The sequence below is a fragment of the Lissotriton helveticus genome, chromosome 7 (assembly GCF_964261635.1).
Source record: "Lissotriton helveticus chromosome 7, aLisHel1.1, whole genome shotgun sequence".
NCBI classification, from domain to species: domain Eukaryota; kingdom Metazoa; phylum Chordata; class Amphibia; order Caudata; family Salamandridae; genus Lissotriton; species Lissotriton helveticus.
In genome coordinates, this window is record NC_136068.1 from 865,361,138 (window position 1) to 865,382,950 (window position 21,813).

General features: G+C 43.1%; 1 protein-coding gene across 4 annotated transcripts in view; it reads left to right on the top strand.

Moving 5' to 3' along the window:
* The window catches only part of SLIT3 (slit guidance ligand 3), a 1,039,834-nt gene that overhangs the window by 1,007,085 nt on the left and 10,936 nt on the right, over positions 1–21,813 (top strand). For all 4 annotated transcript variants that reach the window (XM_078653381.1, XM_078653382.1, XM_078653384.1 and 1 more), the window contains 3 exons: positions 9,486–9,640; positions 11,766–12,057; positions 19,482–19,690. In XM_078653381.1, coding sequence (XP_078509507.1) covers positions 9,486–9,640; positions 11,766–12,057; positions 19,482–19,690 — 656 coding nt within the window. The remainder of the gene's footprint in view (positions 1–9,485; positions 9,641–11,765; positions 12,058–19,481; positions 19,691–21,813) is intronic.

Below are 21,813 nucleotides of genomic sequence, written 5' to 3' on the forward strand. Positions count from 1 at the left end.
TCTGAGTCAAGACAGCCAGACAGCTCCGGTGTGCAACGATCGAGGGCATCTGCTAACATCGGGATGGATATTTAATAGAACGTTTTGTAATTAGGGACCCTCTGCCCTGCGTCAGCCCGAGGGCCTGTGGCAGAGTTGAGAATGACGAATTTTAATAGAAGGTGGTCAGACCAGGTAATGGGAAGAGGTAGGCTTACTGATATGTCAAAGTTGTGAAAGAGTTGGTCTAGGGTATGGCCCTTCTCATGGGTGGCCGAAAAATAGATGGAAACATGTTGCAGGCCTGCAGCGTCTCCATCAAGGAAATTGTTTGAGGGTATTTTCCATTGTCCTTATGTATATTAAAATCTCCCAGAATGAAGCCGTTTTTGTATTTTAAGTCCAGGGAGGTGGTGACTGTATTAAGCAAAGTAATACAATTTCCAATTGCACCGGGAGGTCTGTAAATCAGAAAACTAGCAATGCTATGATGGGGGGGATAAGGTACAGCGGAAGCCTAAGGATCCTGCACCCTTGATGTTTTCCATCAGAATGGGAGAGCAATCGAGTTTTTGATTGTAAATTATGGTGACACCTTCCCCCCTTCCCACTCAGTCAGTCCCTCCTAAGGATTTTATAACCCATAGGGTTGGCCAGAGGTGATAGTCGGGTTGGAGGCTTCAGACAGCCCGGTCTCAGTGAGAAAAAAAAAGATCAGGCTGTTCGTCTAAAAGTAGGTCATAAATGCGTGGTTCATGCTTTTGCATAGAGCAACAATTAAAAAGGGTGGCCTTTAAGTCCTCTGTTTCCTTATTTGCGTGGTAGGTTCTTGGGTGCGAGATTCCTGGGCTGGAGGAGAGACCAGTTCCACTCATTGCATCGAAAGTCTACCTCCAAGCTCGGATCAGCCGCTGTACACTGACATAATGGTAGCCACCTAAGGCTAAGCAGTTTTTCCCTATTGTAATATAGTGGAAGAAACTCACCGGAGGGGAACTGGGCAGCATAGACGCCTCCAAGACACTGACGGGCGCAAAGGAGCTTGCCTTTGGTGCGCCAGCTGCGCGTCCGCTGGGCGCGTCCGTTTGTATCCGGAATATATAGGCTAATGCCTATGATGCAGACTGGATCCCTAACACAGCTGAGGAAGTGGGAACTGTGTGGGTGGAAGTGAGGAGCCTGATAGCAGCCCAAGCTCTCCGCACATTTGGTGTATCAGCCGCAGCGGACCAGGACTGGAGAAAAAAGCGAGATGCGAATCGGAGCAGCTAAGGAGGTGTAGGAAAACAGAATAAAGTAAAGTCCAAGTGCGCGTAGGTAGGAGAAATTGTTAAATAGCACAGAGTAATTCAGCCACACATATACAATTTAAAAAGTATTAACAACCTAGTAGAAGGGCAGGAAACACTAAATCCTACTGCTGTCAGCTGCATGTGTCAATTTACATTGGGAATATATAGGCTAATGCCTATGATGCAAACTGGATCGCTAATGCAGCTGAGGAAGCGGAAAAGGCGTCGGAAACAGGGGCTCAAATTGGACCATAAATTCAAAATTGTTCTGAACAGGGGCCCCCAAAATATGTTCGGCCCAGGGCCCCCAAAATCCTTAAAATGTCCCTGTGAGTGCAAGGGGCGGGATGGGGTGGAGTGAGTGAGAATGTGGGTGTGCCTAAAAAACAAAATATTCGGTAACTTTTTTCAGTCTTTTACCTTCCAGTAACTACTTATAAAACAACACACAACTTAAATGAAAATTAATATGTTAATCAGTGGGAAATGCACTATTGTACATTATGAAACCTCTGTAAGTTAATGCACTGCACCAAATCCTGTTTGGTGCAGTGGAGAATCAAGACTTTTGTATGTTTAGTGCTACATGGTCTCAGTCTGTGACAGAAAGCACATTGAACATGTAAGTCATTATTATTTAAGAATGAGTACCACTAAAATCACACACAAAGCTCTGCCCCAGAATAATCCATGTCATTGCTTCAAAGCTAATGGCAGGGAGTGCATCCCACTTACAGGGTGATTGACAGCCTAGGGCCTGTAATTCAGTCGATCTCCATGCATGTAAAGCTGTTTAAATGGCCCAGTGCTGTACTGTACTTTTGTGTGAAAGAGCTGCCATGCAGTTGGAACTGGCTCCGGAAGGGCATAATCCACATCAGAGACACAACCAGAATGAGACGCATGGCAGCAGTGTAAGTGTAGAAAAGTCATTATTGTGGGTATACGTGCATTCATGTGTTTCCACTTGTGTCGAAATGTGTCTGCGAGTGTATATGGTTGTGTGCTGTACTGACCTCTGCGTGGTATAATGATGGCCCTAGGGCTGGCCTTTGGGTGGTGCGACCTGGAGGGGGGGCACTGACCTCAGTGTTTAGCAATAACATACGAGTTAAAAGCACCTGCTGCAGCAAAGTTCCTTGTGCATCCAGCTTTCAGGCAGCAATAAAAATGTCATGATAACTGTTGTGATTAATGTTCCTGCTAGAGAGAGAGATCGGGGTAGTGTCTGGCAGCACATTTGACTCGCCATAAGGTAGAGCAGAGGGTTAATATGCCTTAGGCAAAGAGCAGATCTGGTAGACAGTTGAGTGAATTAGTGAAGCCAGCCTTTACCAGCGCTTTAAAACAAATGAAATATATTTGAGCAGGGCTCGAGTCGGGGTACCACGTGGGTGGACGGCGTCCCCCACTTATTTTATCGGGTGGACGCCGTCCCCCCTGCCAAGCTGCTGGACTTCACTCTTTGGCCAATCTTAGGACGAGATCGGAGCGCACCTTTCGTGATGTCACTTCCTGTCGTGACGTCACTTCCGGTGACAGCATCCCCCACTTCTCTTTTTAGGACTCGTGCCCTGTATTTGAGAGAGGGTCAATAGAGAGATGAGGGGCCTTGTTGCCGGGTGGTAGTTTTGGAATCCGAGGAGGAGGTCATATTCGGTGGGGTGGGAAGGGGCAAAAAAGATAGTTGCACCGTGGCGTAGCAAGGTGGGGCAGGGGGCGGTCTGCCCCGGGCGACACCAGTTTTGGGGGCGGCCGTCACGGGAATTGCCAGCATCCTCCCTCTTAAATGTGGCCCCCGGGCGGCAAACACAGTGACCAACATGTGCGGCACAACGTCTAGCTATGCCATTGTTGTCGGCCCAGGCGGCCATGGATGGCACCTGTTTTATGGTAGTGATTCTTTCCAATTTGTTAGCACTCACGGCATAGAAGTGCCTAGCTGTTGTCCTGGCATAAGAGAGGTAAAATCTTGGAACGCAGTGGCATCTCTGATGCGAGTCGTGGCTTTGCGTGAACCCCCCAAAGCCCCGAAATCACAAAACAGAGGGCAGTATTTTGCGTTGGTTTAATGAAAGCAGAATGGAAATACACAGGCCTTCTCTTCTTTGCTAACATGGGACACAGGTTCAAATCCGAGCGGGCCCTCAAGGCATTTCATCCGTTCTGGTTGTTAACATGATTAGCATAGGTGTGGAAAAGGCACAGGGCCAGATGTAGGTAATTTTTATTTACCGACCTCTTAAATACCGAGTCATACCGACTCGGTATTTAAGAGGTCGGAAAATAAAAATACCGAGATGTAGGTAATTGCAGATGTGCAATTACCGAATCGGAAACAGTCGGTAATTTCCGATGTGGTAAATACCGACCAGTTAATGCCCATGCATTCCTATGGGCTTTGAAGCCCATAGGATTGATTGGGCATATACCGGTCGGTATTTACCACATCGGTAAATACCGACTGTCACAAGGGTGCAGGGGGTGTCACTTTGACACCCTCTGGCACCCCCAAAAGAGGCTCGGGTGCCATGTGGCAGGCATACCTGCCCTAAGGGCAGGTCTGCCTGTCATATGGCATAGGTGTGCATGCACACATGTGCATGCACACCAGAAACGGTATTTTACCATCAAGTAGTATTTGATGGTAAAATACCGATGTTGTACTGCTTGTGGGACTCAGAAGAGTCCCACCTACATACCAATTGTCCGGAATCAGTAATGATACCGACTCGGTATTTTACATACTCGGTAAATTTACCTATCGGTAAATTTACCGAGTCTGTAAATTACAGGGACCTACATGTCAAATTGCTTTTACCGGGTGGTAACGGCCGAATTCGGCCGTTACCACCCGGTAAAAGCCTACCTACATCTGGCCCACAGTGTTAAAAAGCTATAAACGGTTGGCCGTACAAACCCATTATTAATCTAAATGTTGTCAAGGGCATTTCCCAAATAATTGGGTGTCCCGTGCATTTGCTCTGTGGGTGGTAACATCTCTTCTTTCTGAAATTGTTTAAATGAAGGAAAGTGAAAGGTAATTTCAGCCAGATTTGTGTCAAGCAGAAAAGGCGCAGGACTGTGTGTTTTATGACCAGTGGTACTGCACTGCCACCTACCGTTTAAACATCGGAAACAGTCTATTTTTGAAGCCGCTGTACATCATATATAGTGTATTTCATTCTTGCCCTGGGTCGGATTCCTCTAAAAGATCCACCAAATGTTTACACCTTACCTCTGCTGTGGAATTAGTGTACATATGAAAATAGCAGCTACTGTTTAGTCTGCCTGCTGCGGCGCTACCGCCGTAAATATGGCGGGCTCATCTCATCTTCCATCAAATCAAAGTCACATGTGGAAAGGGCCGCCTCTGTCACTGTGCCGAAGAGCAGGCCCATTCAAATGTAATAAAGCGAGGCTCCCAGGTGGTTATTTGTGTAGGGGATGTTTCAGGGGCAGATTTGGTAACGTAAATCCTCCTAAATCTGATGTCAAAATTAAATTAGAGTCTGTAATGCGGATCTTACAAGGAGTCAGGCCGGGGTGAGGCCCGAGAGAGCTGGGAGCAGCAGGGTTTTGTGTGCCTCGCGCATCATCTGCGGCTTTGCGTCCTCGTCGCTGGCCAAGCCACTGTCTCGTTCAGTCTGGGGCAGCGGCTGTTTCTGCGAAGACCCAGGCGAAATACTTCTTTTCTAGGAAAGATTCTGCCTTTGCCCTCTCCGCTCTCTCATTTTTGTGTAACCTCAATCCGCTTACAGCTCCTTCGGGACATCAAAATGTAATCGCCTTTGACAGTATCATATTTAGGGCCTGTGGCCCGCGCAGGGATTTAAGCACTCTGCGTTGTCAGCTCAGCTCTACCTTTTAATCGAGAGATGGCGTCTTTTTTCGGGCTTTGCGATCTGAGCCTAAGTTATTTGACTTCTTCGGAACATTTTCCGCGATATTGTCAAATTCGAAATGCACAAAAGTAAAGTTATAAGAAAAAGAATTGCCTTCAGGCCCAAGTAAAGCCGGAGAGGCGGAGGCTGTCGGTCATGGCGGTCGGACATGAGCCGCATTCACAGCACACAGCTGTCCTTTAAAGGGCCACTGATTCTGTGGTGGAGCGCACACCGCATAGCCCTCCACCTGACATAAACAAGTGCCAACCATCCTACATTTCTAGATCACTAGGGAAACAAAATGTTGGCTCTGTTGCTTGTGACCTGTGACACACCAGTTTGTTCTGCCTGGGATTCACAATATTTCCTGGATATTTGATATTGTACCAGTATAAATATACTGATTAATTTAAGTCATTACCAAAAATAAAATATCATGATCGCATGCCCTAACAAAACAAAAGTTAAAACCTAAAACATCAACGCACTCTACATGAGTCAGGGAATTCTTACATGAACAAAGATGTAATAACACCAGCAATCTTCCAAGGCACATAAAGTCACTTGTAGCAACGCTGTTCTTCCTGCTCTTCCTAAGATGCGAGCTCCAAATGGTCTCCGAGTATCTGACAATACACTGAGTTCATGTTCCAGGGATATGCAGTGAGTATTTACTACATTACTCTATAGCATGTATTGTGCCTGTGCCTTCGTTTCATTGGACCTGTGATGTTACATTGGGCCCTGCATGTGTATAATGTTAGTGTGTGGTATGTATTTGGTATTGGGGTGTTTACTGGATATGTAATATATTGTCTACTGTTCTGTGATAATGCGGTATTCACAGGGTATGTAATACTGTTGCATGTGCAGTTAGGTGTGTTACATTGTTGAGTGTATCAGGATTGCCAAATTGTTTGTTAGTATCTTTGTAATTTTGTGATATGCATTGAGTTTGTGATCTTTTTAGGGTGCCTATCGACTGCGGTTTTATATTTGATGGTGCTTTGTCATGTTGTACTGGGGTGTGGATGAGCCATATTGTAATGGGTGCTGAACTGTAGTCTTTTAATGGGAGTTTAATTTTCACATTGGGTGTGTCATGAGATACTTCCCTGTGATTGGCTGTACTTGTATCAATGAGTGGATATAACCAATAAAATTGTATTTTTCATGAATGTTCATATTGTACTTTGAACATTGCAGTGGTTTTTTGTATAGCCCAATGTTCAACATTTAAAAGAACTCTGGTAAATAACCTACTGGTGGTCGCCAGTAGGTAGTTCTAGTTAGGACCTAGTTTCCATAGGAAAAGTGTTTTTTCTGTTTTCCCAATAACTTTGGCGCCGGACGAAGAATCTTCACAAAATTTTCAAAACTCGTGGGGCGGGCCGGTCAGCTCCTATCCTGAAAGTTTTGGGGTGATTCGGTAAGAGGGGACCGAGAAAAAAGGGGGGTCCCAAAACATGTTTTCTCCATGTTATTTTCTATAAGAAACTTTAGACATGGCTACAGCCCGAACTGCTGAACGGAATTACACCAAATTTGGCAAAAAGGTAGCCCTTGTTTCAGAAAGAACTCTTTTTGTTAAATGGTGTAAATCCGTTCAGAAGCTGCTGAGAAAATAAAAAATTTAAAGTTTCGATATTGAGAAGCGCGGTGGATCCGCGGACCCTCCCGACCATGAGCTTTATTCTAATTGGCTGTCAACACTCCAAACCAGGAAGTTTTGGCAGCAAACTTGTGCCTCGGTAACCGAGGCACAAGAAACAGGGAAACAAAGGTTAAAAAAAGAAAAGGGGGCAGGGTAGAAACACCCTGACCCTCTAGGCCTGCTCAAGGGGACCCCCAAGGCCAAAAAAAGCATTAAAAAAACAATATCAGCGAGATTCGCGCACCCAGCGCGAATTTCGTCTGAAAAAGAAAAAGACGCGCTTTGTTATTATTTAGCCCCCGAGTGGGCCAAGTCTCGGAGGCATGCGATAATGAAATTGCGGGGGCCCAGGGAAGACCCCCAAGCCCCGGGGACCGCCACCGCTGGGGCTTTTAGTAAAGATTTTGCAGAGGGCACTGGGCCCCCCCCGCTGCCCAAGGTGCCGCCACCCTCGGGGCCTTTATTTCTAAAAATACACCTGTGTGGGGGGCTCGAGCCCCCCTACATCCTCGGGGACCGCCACCTCACCGGGGCTGTGCAATAAGTGGGAGGGGGGCCGCGCGGCCCCCCTCCTGGAGCCCTCGATGGCCCTGGGGACCGCCACTCCCAGTGCCACTGCTGTTTGCAATGATAGGGCGGGAGCCGCGCCAATGTCATTATAAAAATGGTGGACCTTTTCAAACTAAACAGACTCACCATATGTATGTTGCTGGCCACAGGCTCCTGTCGCCGTCTCTCGTTCTGGCACTCTCCTTGGACACAGGCAGAAAGGGAGGGACTTCCTCACTTGTGCCAGGTGAATCCAACCAATCCTGAAGATGCAGTGCATGACAGATTGGTCGGCTGTAGACAGCCGCCAATCTTTCATGCGCACTGGCAGAGGGCTGACGTAAGTGCAATTGCATTAATCGGGCTGAAGCAGTGCAAGCCTGCCACACATAATAAAATACTCTCCTTGAATATCATACGTCTCACTGGAATAATGCAATTGCCCACCCGCGGCGCTGTTCGCATATAGATTTGATGCATTTGCCACATAATCCATCATCTGTTGGCATAATCTGCAGATTTTAACCAGAAATATGTTAGGCCAATGTTACTAAAAACACAGCAACACTTGCTGCTGTACAGTGGAAAGCCTTTTTCAAAGGTTGACTGCTCACCTTTGTTTTGCTTATTGGCTATAGTTGGGTCTTAAACTTATATTAATGAAGTGTGCAACCAATGCCCAGGCAGGGTTAAGAGGTGCAAAAGTGAAAAAAGAATGAAGTAAAACTATCACAAAATGTGCCCCATTATGCCACATAATTTACCTTTTTCGACACATAATTTGCTGAACCCTGCCACATACTTTTGCCCTCACTTGCCGCATAAATCCAGTTGTCTGAACATCATCTTTTGTGAAACTGGTCGCACCCCTGCTTTTATCCTTTACATAATATGCCACTTGGTGTCACAAGATACTTCTGCCCCTGCAGGGTACCACATGGATCTGTTCTTACTATGCTTTGTATAAAGTGCCCTGTCCAATAATACAAGGTTTCCAGAACAGACATGATGGCGGACACCAGAGCCTTAAGGTGGAGTCAAACCTGTTCTGTTGACATCATCAGGGTCTAGCTGCAGACAGAGGTTACTTTTCAAACTGTTTCACAACTTTTTACAACCACCACATGTCAGAAGTATGCAAGCTTTGGAAATTATAACTGTTACTAATATGCAAAACATTATTACAGGTAAGTAAACTTTTCGTTTGACATTATTTGCTGTGCGCCTACACCAGCAATTGCTGATTTAGCTTGCTCCTCGATGACGCTGCTAAGCCTATCTACACATTTGCAGAAAAAGGCCCTGTGTCTGAAACCTCCCGAGTAGCTGCTACCATATTGGAGGGAGGCTACCATCATATTGCAGTCCTGTGATCGGCTGTTACACTGTGATGCTTTGTAAACAATCGCTATTCGTTTAGAACTGATGATCTGCAGATTATATCTGGTTATGGACAATTTTTACCTGTAACATATGTAAGCAGCCTCCATGATTAATACCAATGCTTATTCTTGTTTGGACCAGTACATTATTGTGCATCTGTTACGAACCCAATAGGGTAACATGAAGCAGCTGTTTACTTCATCATAATTAAGGCTCCCAGTTTTCCGCGTTTACTGATTTTTACAGATAAATACAGACAGAAAACAATGTCTTTCCTGTCTGTATTTACTTTAAAAAGCAGAAAAATATAGAGAATATTGTTTTTTGAGTGACTTTCGATGCTGTCCCTCATGAAATTCAAGCCAACATCTGAGCAGATAAGGAGCTTGGGAAGTTAAGAAACAGGATGTGATTTTCTTAAATACATATTGTTTATATTTCGGTGTATATATTGCTAATATTTACATGTGGGTGTAGTGTTTTGCTATATTGGCTACTTCATTTGCTAAAACGCAACAGGCCTTAAAGTATGCATGCTTATTTATCAGTTAATTAAATGTGGAAATATATCATGTTACCACTTCACTTACTCTTAAAACACAAAATAAATATGGATAAATACTAATAAGACGACGCAAAAATAAATATGAATAAGTACAGACGAAAGTGTTAAAAAAATAAATACCATAAAACCAGGAGCCCTAACCATAATGTTCTGACAAATTTCTTTGCCTTCTTTAGTGTGGAAACCATAAATGATGGGCTGTTCCACACGGTGGAGCTGGTGATGGTGAACCAAACTCTGACCCTGGTGGTGGACAAAGGAACTCCCAAGAGCCTTGGGAAGATGCACAAGCAGCCCTCGATCAGCCTCAGCAGCCCGCTCTACATCGGAGGTAGGCACCTCTACGGTTTAGGTTATATTGGTTACCAGCGATGTTGTGAGCGGCCAAAGCTCTAGAGCAGCATGCCGCTGGGCCTACCTAATGGGAGGGTTGCTGAATGACAAGACCACCTGGTTTGTCATCCCACATCATGCATTTCTCATCTTATCTCTCTTTCTCACTTTTCAATTTTTTTCATCCCTGTTTTTCTCTCGTGGGATGACTTTTATCATGTTTTTTCTTCCCCCTTCCCACTTACTTGTTTTCTTTTGCCTTGCTCTGGTTTTAAGTCTGGCCATTAAAATATGTCCCAAACTCGAATAATTAAACACTTGTATTAAGTTATATACACATCCCTCAATCACAGATGCGTAATGGTCCATCTCAAATGTTTTAATTTCTCGAGATACTCCTTTTCTCAAAAAGTCCTAATGGTTAGGCTAGTGTTGGCCTCATGCAGGGTTCTCAATTTTCCTAAATCCAGATCTATCTATTTTGTCTAGATTAATGTTTCATTTGTATATCCTTCCTTGGAAACTGCACAATTCACTGGATTAACCACTAGATGGTGACACAGTCGGAATCCCTTTTCGATGTTCATTTCGTGTGATAAAAATCCAACTTGGATTTGAAGATTTCACAAATGTTTAGAGGTAGACATTTCAAGCCTAACTGAAATGATGTATGTGTATTTGTGTTTAGAATGCAGAGGCATATGTACAAGGAAATGGTGCAGCACGCCACTAGAGCAAATTTTGTCGTGATGTGCCATTTCCAAAACGCAGGGATGCTCCGTATTTTCAAGAATATGGTACACCCATGTGTTTTCCCTAGCTGCCTAGCACAAACACAGACACCCTTGCACTGCGTTGCAGGGATGATTGTTCATGTACAAGAAGGTGTCCCTACCAGCACATACACAATCAATAATGGCTATTTCCTACTTCTATGTGTGCTGCATCCACACATAGAATTATCCCCACTATTGAATAATTGTTTTTGTGCTTGAAGGGACACATAATTAATGGCATTTTTCTCTTTCTATGTGTGCTGCATTTTGCAGCACACCTAGAAAAAGCAAAAATTTGGAAAAATAAAATATTTCTCCTCATTGTGCCAGCACCTGCTATTCAGTGGCATTAGTATTGGCGCTGCCTCAGATTTACACATCCTTGTATATCTGGGGCAAGGAAAAAAAGTAATGGGTGTTGCAGTGGAACGCCCACAGCAACACCCATTGCACGCCTTGTAAAAGGATACCATATTTACAAAGCGGCGTTAAGCCAAAAAAGTGGCTTAATGCCACTTTGTAAATATGGAGCAGGGCATTGTGCCACAGGAATGCAGTTAAAAGTGATGTTCTTCTGGAGCAATCCCCCTGTACATATGCCCTGTAGTCTTTTAAATACGTCCAAACAGTACGCAAAATGATGCACTGGTATTATACAGATCCATGCATACAATATGAAAACATTGAATTCAAATGTAACCCTTTAGACAACAATTCTTGAGATGTATATTAACTTAATGAGCTTGCCGATCAAAATGCAGGTTTGAGCGTTAAGTTCTTAGGTGTAATAATTTCAGCTCTCTTTATATATTTTATGGACTTTTGTAGAGCGCACTGTAAAATGGTCTGTTAGAGGGGTAATATAGTGGAGCGTGCCTGTCAATCAGACCACCTCAAGAGAAGGTCAAGTTTTAATATTTTTAGGAAGCATAAGTGATATACCGCAGACTCGAGAGGCGCAACAGCGCACAATATTTATTGAATTATCTCCTAGTGATAATAAAAAATGTTACTGAACGCAAACTCAGTGGTAATCTTTTTAACAACAGTAGGTCATATTTAACTTTTGCTTGGATGCCTACCACCAGGTATTCAAAACGATTCCTAATCTAATACCATACAGTAAAAATGAATGAGAATATATTCATTTTTCTTGGTGAGAATTTCTTGGAGAATTAGACCCTGCTCCCACGTCCACCTCTTGTGCTGCAGAAAGTCATTCCCTGAAATATTTGCAAGATAGTCAAAATGCACTGGTGGTAGAAGTCTTAGACACAACGTTAGGTAAATTTACTAATTCAACGTAGAAATTAAACCTTCGTAGTAATGTCCATATTTTACTTTCAGGCGTCCCAACAGCCACATCCACTGGCGCTTCGTCCCTTCGTCAAGGCAGCGAGAGACTGCTCATTGGTTTCCATGGCTGTATCCATGATGTCCGTATTAACGACGAACTGCAGGATTTCAAATCTCTTCCGCCACAGGCGATCGGAGTGTTTCCGGGGTGCAGGTCCTGTAACATATGTAAGCACGGAATCTGCCGCTCGATTGAGAAGACCAGTGTCATCTGTGATTGCCACCCTGGGTGGACGGGACCGATGTGTGACCAAGAAGTGGGAGACGCGTGTCTTCATAACAAGTATGTTGTTTGTATGACCTGTTCATGTTATGTTATGTTAAGGTGTTTCCCAGCACTTGTACATGTGTCAGAGGACCTAGTGCTCCAATGTATGGAACAGTATTTCCAATAGTATGTATGCTTGTGTATGCATACGTTTTCATATAGCCCTTTCTAGTTGGGGAGCAACACAGCACTGTATTAATAAAGCACAGAGGCAATTTGTGATCACCCAATAACTCAATGGTACTGGCAGCCTTTCTCCCTGGTCAAGGGGTGTTAAAAAGATTACTGTCGCCCAGCTGTCTCTACAAGTTCAATGAAAGCATTGGTGTTGAGTAGTTGTATTCAGGTAGGGATGTATGACATTACAAAGCATGCTTTTACATCGCATGCCTTTACAACGCTGTTTTTACAACGCATGCCTTTACAACGCAAAGTGCTTTGGGGCGCTGGATAGTGAATAGTTTAATTTACTATTCCAACTCCAGTCCCCGTGGATAGTAGGGAAGGTGTTGGATAGTAAATTAAACCTATTCCCTATCCTAGAGCGCCCCCCAGCGCAATGCGTTGTAATGGTTTGCGTTGTAAAAGTTGCGTCGTAAAGGCACTGCGTGGTAAAAGTTGCGTTGTAAAGGATGTTTCCCTTCAGGTAGGAGTAGGTGTTATCAAGATGAGGCACTTGTATGTCTGTATAATCTTCTTGTTTTCAGCTTGGCAGTGTAGCTGTTTGCAATACCTACTGCTACATACTCCTTAACCCCCTGGCGGCGGCCGGAATTCCGCGCCTGTGCGCCACTTTCCGATCGCAGGCGTGGTCATGACGGCTCCCGGCCGTCATCAGCACACGCCCACCGTAACTCATGACGGCCGGGAGCCGTCATCAGCACCGAACGGGTTAAAATAAAGATAGCTCAGGCTCCCTCAAGAGAAGTATTACTGTCTTGCCTTATGTTTTTGATTAATCATTTCAACTCCAATAGAGTGGTCGCATTATGTGCAACCAAGAGTGATACTTTACATCTCAAAAGTACACTGAATGATCACACATTAAATTTGTTACCCTGTCAAATTTCCGCCTCAGTTTGTTTTCTGTTTGGACCATATACAGAGCAGCCAGAGAGGACCGGTATGCATCAGCAGGTATAAGTTCTTTCTCCAGAGTGCTTCATGCCTCTATACCGCCTCTGTGCAGCACTCTAACATCTAGTGTGCAGACCTGAGATATTTAGCTTTTAAACGTTGAGTGTCCATAACATATTGTGTAATTAATTAGTGACCATATTAGAAAGGTGAACAATATCTGTAGCTAAATTAGGTTAATTCCCTATTAATTAAATTAACCTAAATTCCACTGAGCCCATCTGGCATTAGGTGTCAAACACATATGCCGTTCAGCATAGGCTGCATATTTTGCCAGCTACCTCCAAGCAATTGTGAATGGCCTGCTCACCTTTCTGTACTTTATTTGGCATTGTGCACCACTTTCACAGTGTGTCTGTCACCGACAGAGGAAGTGACACGGGCAGGGGTGTAACGCATGCCACTCCAGCCCTTGAGGCGACGAGGACCCCAGTCCCTCAGGTAAACCATCCGCCCGCGTACAGCCAATACCTGTCAGATATGGGCGACATAGAGGTTCGCATAGATGGTTAACCACACACCTATTGTAGTCAAAATCATCATATTCATTTCGAAATGTTCAACAGCAAAGTTTTTAGGGTGCTATCCTGGTATCTGCTCCCGCCCATAGCACTTGAAAATACTCTATTATAAATCTGATGCATATACATGCACCTGTCCCAGGAGGCGACAAGCGTCAGAACCAATATGAAATAATCATCAATGTAAACCAATGTGTTCACCAAACTTTATCCATTTTTGAAATCCATGTTTAAAAATCAATAAACAGCGTGGAGTACGCTTCCTACATGCTAAAGTTTGAGTTTATTCACACATACATCATTTGAGCATTTCAGCATGCCATTTGAGCATGCCATTCATTGTAGATTTCAGTTACTTGGGGTTTTAATTGTGTAATTTTAATATGATTTACCACTTCAATAAGACTCGTCTTTTTGGTATGGATGTACAGCATGATGTTCCTTTGCAGGTTAATAACACGGGCGTTTAACATACAATTTACCTTAACTTATCTTGTATGATATGTTGTACATTCACTGGTTTATAATTGTGCAATTCAGCTATCTAGTTTTCAGCACACAGCATAATCATGTTTATTTTTCATCACAACCCACTTTCAAATGGGCCTCACACACTTTGTGTATGTCTATACTTACACGTGGGCTATGGATCACGTGGTTTGAAACAGCGTCATGCTACAATAAAAAGGGCATTTTTTGTACTCGATTTTCACTTATAACGGATTAATTTAGAGGCTGCTTGTTCCGATCAGCCAGCATGCTGGAGTCACTGATGTTTTAAAGGTTGGTGATTCTCACTTTAAGATGTACAATATGGGAGTGATTTGTTACAGCAGGGGCACAGTACAGTTAGAAGCGTATGGCAGTGGGTTTTTAATTGGGTTGTGGACACAGGTTTACTTTCATTTTTCACCTTTCAGTTTATTGTTTTGCATGAGGCAGTTTCCATGCTTGACGGACATATTATTCAACAAGGTTTCACCACTTAGCAAGTTTGAATTCTAATTGGCATGATGCGTCAGTCTAATCAATGACCCAGTGTGTATTAATGTGAGATTTGGCTTCTACCCGTCCTGAGGTGGTGTTTTTTTTAATGCCACAGTTACCCCCGAGGAAGGGCTAAAGGCCTGAAATGTATTGGGTTTAAAATATCGTGTTAATTGACGAACTGTGAATTTCGATCTGCTGTAGAAAACGCCTGGATGGGCACTTTACATGCATCTGAATATCGGGATCACAATGTTTTGATAAGAATCGGAGAAGAATGAAGACAAACTAATGAATAAAATGGATTAAAATGGATACAGTTTGGTGAACACATTGGTCTCGGTTCTGACGGTCGTCACATCTGTAGTGTCCTGCGAGACACGTTCTAGTGTCTCGCTAGGCACTGGTTTAGTAACCACTCCCCCTATGGGAGTGGGCACACACACCCCACACCCATCCACCACCGGCGTCACGAGTGACGTGACCCGGCTAATAAAAGGGCCCGGGTGCACGTGCTCGGGGCCCAGTTATCACACTAACCCTCATGGTGTCCGTGTCCTTTATGTATATGATGTGGGCCTGAGACCCATCATCACAACATCCAAGGACTGTTGCATGTATGTGCATGAGCTTTGAAATGGAGACTCAGAGGTTCCTCGTCACATTCTGCGTGGGAAGGGTCATCATTTTGTGTTAATCCACTTGCAGCAGGGAGTCAACCTTTCTTTCTGGCTCCTAGATACAGTTCACACCCAAACAGCATTCCTTCCTAGGCTAGTAGTGTAGTCACCACCGATAAACGACCTGTAAATCACCCAGGTCATCACCCCTCCCTGTAATTAATGTGTGTTTAGAACAAGAAGTTATTCCCGGGAACATGTCAGGTTGTAGGTGGTAAACACTTCCTGTGTTGCAGCTTTGTCAATATTTACAAGTAGCTGGATACCTTTTACACATTTCCCAGCACTTCTAAATTTGCACCTGAATGAGACCAGCATAACTCGTTCAGAAAATACAGGAAAGAAAAGATATTTCACAAATAACCTAAGTCTCTGCGTGATGATTATCTGCACAATAAAGAATATGCACATGTTGGGTTTGAAACGAGAATAACAAAGGGCTATATGTATGAGCATTTGGTTGCAAAATACTGGTCACAAACTGCAACCAATGTTTTTGTGTCCAGTAAAGATTTTTATGAATCGACCTATGTACTTGTAGGTCGATTTTTAAAAATTCAAGTTTTAGTGGGTTTACCCAGCTCATGAATATTAGTGAGGTAGTTCGCAAAGTCCAACTCATTATGATCAGGCCCTCTCTTACAACTCAGTTCACACTCCCTTGAAACTGAGACAGTGACTGACTGTTGGAAAAAAGCTATAGTGAAGCTGCTGTTGAAAAAAGCCTTGGCTGACCCATCACATCTAGCTCATTTTAGACCTATCTCCCTTCTACCCTTCCCAATAAAAATCCTAGAGCGTTATGTCAGTACAATCCTGTAGCAATTACTAGAGGACTATGCATGGCTAGAAGAAGAGCAATTTGGCTTTCGTCCCCGTCATGGAACCGAGACTGCACTGATCTGTGCTACTGACGATATACGTAGGATAACAGACAATGGGCAACCAGTTTTACTGGTCCTCCTCGATTTCTCAGCCGAATTTGACATGTTTAACCACTGCACTCTTCTGTCCAGACTTATTTCAGTGGGTGTCGGTGGCCCGATGTTAAACTAGCTAAAATCCTATCTGACTAGTTGCTGTCAGGTTGTATCTGTGCCCCCATTTCTTTTTTACATTCAGAACGACTTCAAGTGGCATCCCCCAGGGCTCTTCTCTTAGCCTAATTTTATTCAATATTTATATAAAACCTTTAATCTTCCTTATTAAGTCCCACAAGATGAAGCTGATTAATTATGCAGCCGACGCCCATTTGATTTTATCATTAAACAAAGATCAGGCTGACACTCATTGCAACTTTCAGGCTTGTATTCTGGATATATTTAATTGGATGAACACAAACTCACTTAAGATGAACGGAAGTAAAATGGAGCTCCTTTGCTGTCCTTTAGCAAAATTCCTACATCCTTCCCCCCTAATTTCTGGCCTTTGCCCATGGAAACCCAGTTGGGCAACTCAACTGCGGTACGAAACCTGGGGGTAGTTATAGATGAAGGCCTCTCTATGGAAAAGCAAGTGAATGGAATTACTGGGACCTGCTTCGCACTGATTCGCTCCCTCAGAAAGCTATTCCCACTGCTTGATCTCCCAGCTAGATCATTGATTTCTAGAGTTGTCATATTAAGTAGGTTGGACTATTGTAGTGCCCTCTTATTTGGAGCTTCCAGCTTTTTACTAAAGAAGTTGGAACTCATCCAGATAGTCATAGCAAAGCTAACACTAAACAGACCCTAACACTCTTCTGCTACAAATGCCCTTTGAGATCTTCATTGGCTGCCTATTAAACAGAGGATTACATTCAAATCACTCTGTATTGTGCACAAGGCACTACACAATAAAAGACCAAAACCTTTCCAAGCCAGACTAAGAAAATACACACCTGGTAGACCCCACCGATCAGCTACATGTAGATATGTCCAAGAATATAGATTCAAAAAATCCGACTAGGAGGACGTGACTTTACGGCAAAAGCAGCTCATATATGGAATAACCTGCCAGCCCCGCTAAGATCTCAAACTGACCTGCTGCAGTTCAGAAAGTCTTTTAAAACTTGGCTCTTTCCTCACTAACAGTCAGGCTTAGCTCCTCAGATTCACCTCAGCCGATTCCCTCACATAGTGGTCTAGTGAGCGCAGGGTACCATTGTGGTCACAGTGCGCTTTACAAATACTTAATACATACATACATGATTGGAGTCCATCACAAGGATGTTGGCCTGCAGACCATCATGTCTGTGATTGCATTTCAATAAAGTTAAAGTTTATTTTAAATGCAGCCCATTTTCCTTAAAGGAAATGGGACTGCGTATAACAAGTCTTAAACACACTTTGTTTTATATTTGCAATGCCGATGGGAGCCTAAAAGGGATCCCTTCCCTTTTGCGAATGCATTAACACCTGGTGTCGATAAAATATCAATGTTTTGTGACCAGATTTCATTTGCAAAACATTTGTGCATCACATTTCAATCAGTATTTGGAAAGGATACCTTCAAATGCTCCTTTCAGATACTGAATTGGTTTCTATTCTAATTCCCATTTTAAGAGTTGTAATAACTTTTCCGACTCATAAAATGGTAGTACATAAGGAAAAGCATTTTAGCTGTCGCAAATGCCGAATTAAAGCATTGTCTCCTCTTAAACTTTGGAAAAAAAGAAAACTTTATTTAAACTGTCTTAAGGCAAATATGCTATACAAAAGTTTTCTTTATTTAAAGGCATTCACAGACATCCCTGCGATGGTCTCCAATTGCAGTGAGTCACAATTTGTGACCTACCTTGTTATTATATTCATGAGGTAGGTTGGATTGTGATCCACTACAATTCAGATTTTTAAGAACCGTCATTGGTTGCTTCATTAAAATTCTAGGACTTATTCTCAAAGGTAAACTTGCACTTTTGGTGTATGCGTATTCTTTTTTTGCCCTTCACAAACTACAAGTGTATTTTTACTTGTAATATTTTAATGATTGTTGAGAACTCTACACATTAAACGATTAGGCAGTCTCTGCAGTCATAAAATACTACAAGTAACACTACACCTGAAGTTTTTGAACACCAACAAATAGTAAACTTACACCAAAAGTGTATGTTTACCTTTGTGAATAAGGCCCCTTCAATGGCAGCAAAAATATTTATCGCAATTTGCAACCAGTATTTTGCAACCCGATATTCATACATAGCAGCTTCTATTAAACACCTTTCTCACTTTTGACATTTTAGAGTCTAGGCTGATCATGGAAGAATTTGTATTTACTTACTACTGAATGGTGTTTCTATAGGAAGGTATTTCATTTGTTTTTTTGCATGGACAAGTAGCTCTATTCCTTTGATATGTCAACTCACACACGTGCCTGGGTTTTAGAATCAATCAATGTATGTAAGTCCCAACATGGCGAGAGAGAGCATCAGTGTTGTGTTCCATAAGGCAGGCAAACCAACTCTGAGTACAGGTGGAGGGAGGCAAAGCAATTCCTTGACAATAATATCATAAGGATGAAGGAGTGTCAAAATATTACCATCTGGAAAGTAGGGCATCAAGCTATACAAGAAGACAACATATCTTCTTAGTGTCACTATCGCTTAATTCTGCTGATGAATATCAAAGGTATTCGTATGGATCATCATGTTAAGGCACTGGCTACGGCAACATTATATAATATAGAGCATTTAAGAGAATGTTTAATGTGGCTTATAAATCCTTTCAAATAATACCAACCTACCGTGGTCCCGTAATTTATGTGACTACTTGGCAACATATCGGTGGGCAACCTTTAACAAGGTATCATGATGTTCTAGTCGAACACTGCTATGAGATACAAAGGGGTTTATTTACATGCCCCTTGCACCGCCGGTACACCACTATTTCCCATGTTATATGTGACGCACCAGCAGCGCAAGTGGCTTGTAAATAAGCCCCAAAGTTTTTTGGGTCAGAAATGTGGGCCTTTTACCAACAGCTGCAATATAGTTTATATCCTTATAGACAACGGTGACAATTAAAATAATTTCTTTAGGAAGATGAAAATATCTCCTTATTTATTTGTGTTATTTAGTAACTAAATGAAATTGACAAGTATAGGATCCCCTTTAAGTTTAATACTTTTCTCATTTCAGGTGTGTTCACGGGAAGTGTGCGGCTGACAAGATTGCATATGTTTGCAAGTGTACGGAGGGATACAGTGGCAAGTATTGTGAAAACAGGAACAGCACCTTCACTGCTTGCCAAAATATGAAATGTGTCCACGGGCAGTGTAAACTTTCAGACCGGGGTGAGCCGTACTGTGAATGTGATCCCAGCTTCAGAGGAGAACACTGCGACCAAGGTGAGTGCACCATAGTTCCTATAGCTGATTGCTTAGGTGTTTGCCTGAAAAATCAAAAAATCATTATACAAACCTACATGATCTAAAGACTCACATGTTTCACTGGAAAGTAGCAATATTCCTTCAGGTCATTACACCTGGCCAAGAGACAACTTTAGCTGTCCTGTAGGCATCATAAACTCATAATAAAAACACATGCGCGCACACACACACCCACTTACCTATCTTTCAATTTAGGATGTATTTAACTAGTTTAAACAAAAATAAATGGAGTGGCCTGTGGGTTTATCAACACATGCCTCAGAGCAAAGAATTTTAAATGTTATAAATCAAGAGACATTTGTGTGATAAGGTTAAAGACAAAGAGCATTTTTAAACGAGCAATGGCAAGGCCAATCGGTCTTGCCTATGCAAGAGCTATTGGCTTTGCTAATATGTTTTAGGCATGTTGAACACCAGCGTGAATGCTGTTGAGCATGGCTAAAAGTTTGTGGAGTAAGGGAGAGGTGTGGAATGGAATGTCATAAAGTGGAGTAGAGTGTAGTGTTATAGAGTGGCGAGGAGTGGCATAGAGTGGTGTGACTTGGTGTAGAGTTGAGTTTAGTAGCGTGGAGTGGAGTGAAGTATTGTGAAGTGTCGTTGATGGAGTTGAGTGGAAGGGAATAGAATGGAGTATAGTCGAGTGGCGTAGAATAGAGTGGCATAAAGTGTTGTGGAGTGGTGTAGATTAGAGTTCAGGCTGTTGCGTAGAGCAGAGTAGATTGTTGTAGAATGGCATAGAGTGGAGTAGTGTAGGAGATGGGAATGACAGAGTTGAGTAGAGTGTTGTAGAGTGGAGTGGCGTAGAGTGGAGTGGAGTAGTGTGTCGTAGAGTAGAGTGGAGTAGCGTGGCACAGAGTTGTGTAGAACGTTGTAGAGTAGTGTTGTAGAGTAGAGTGTTGTAGAGTTGGGTGACTTAGCACAGAGTAAAGTTTAATGGAGTAGAGCATCATAGAATCGAGTATCGTAGAGTGCAGTGTTGTAAAGTGGCCTAGAGTAAAGTGGCATGAAGTGCAGTGGTGCAGAGTAGATTGGTGTAGATTGCATTGGTTTTGCGTAAAGTGATGTAGAGTGCATTGGATAGAGAGCAGTGATGTAGACTAGAGTGGCATAGAGTGTACTGCCGTAGGGTTGACTGGTGCAGAGTAGAGTGTAGTGGCATAGAGTTGATTGTTTTAGAGTAGAGAAATGTTGATACCAATAGGTTAGGGGATCAGTCTTTGACAGCTCTAACATTATGCCCTTGCTCTTTGTCAGAATTTACCACCATAAAGCTGGCGGACTCTGAGAAAGCCCTTGAATCCTGCAAATCGGGCTCCTCTGATGATCCTTCCCCCCTCATATAATGGTGGCCAATTATTAGGCCATTAATCCCATTCTTGTTAGTCTTCCAAATGACTGTTTACACCAGTCCACTGTCCCTAGCTGTAGGAAAAGGCAAAGTTGATTACGCTATCTTAGCCAATTATAGGTCGATCTCATTTTTTGCAGCTTTTTGGAAGATTCTTGAGAAACTGATCAATGCCCAACTATCTAGGTATTTGGACTCTAACCTGCTGCAGCACGCTTTTGCCCGGACACAGCACTGAATCCACTCTGGTAGGGGTCTCTGAATTGCAGTGGATAATGGAAAGCAAGTAGCTCTATTGTTATTAGATTTGTCCGTGGCGTTTGATATAGTTTCCCATCCTATCATGTTGCAAAATCTAAGGGAAATCTGGATAGGTGGGGCCACTTTGGCCTGGTGTTCTCTCAGAGGGTTTGCCTCTTTTCTGTTAAACAGATATCAATCAGTTTGTATGTTTCCATTTGCCTCTGACTCCAAACTTTTAACATTTGGTGTTCCTCAGGATTCTGCGTTAAGTCCAGCTTTGTTCAATGTCTATTTGACTCCTTTGGCAGTCCTGGTGGAATCTTTTGGCATGCAGGTGGTCTCATTGGCTGACAACTAAGTATGAGCGCAAAATCCGCTACGCTCGCGGATTTCGCGGATTTTCGGTAAATCCTCGATCCGCGAACTCTCGCGAATTTACCGAAAATTCGCAATCCGCGAGCGGCGGACTCCGAGGCCAAAAGTTCAAGCC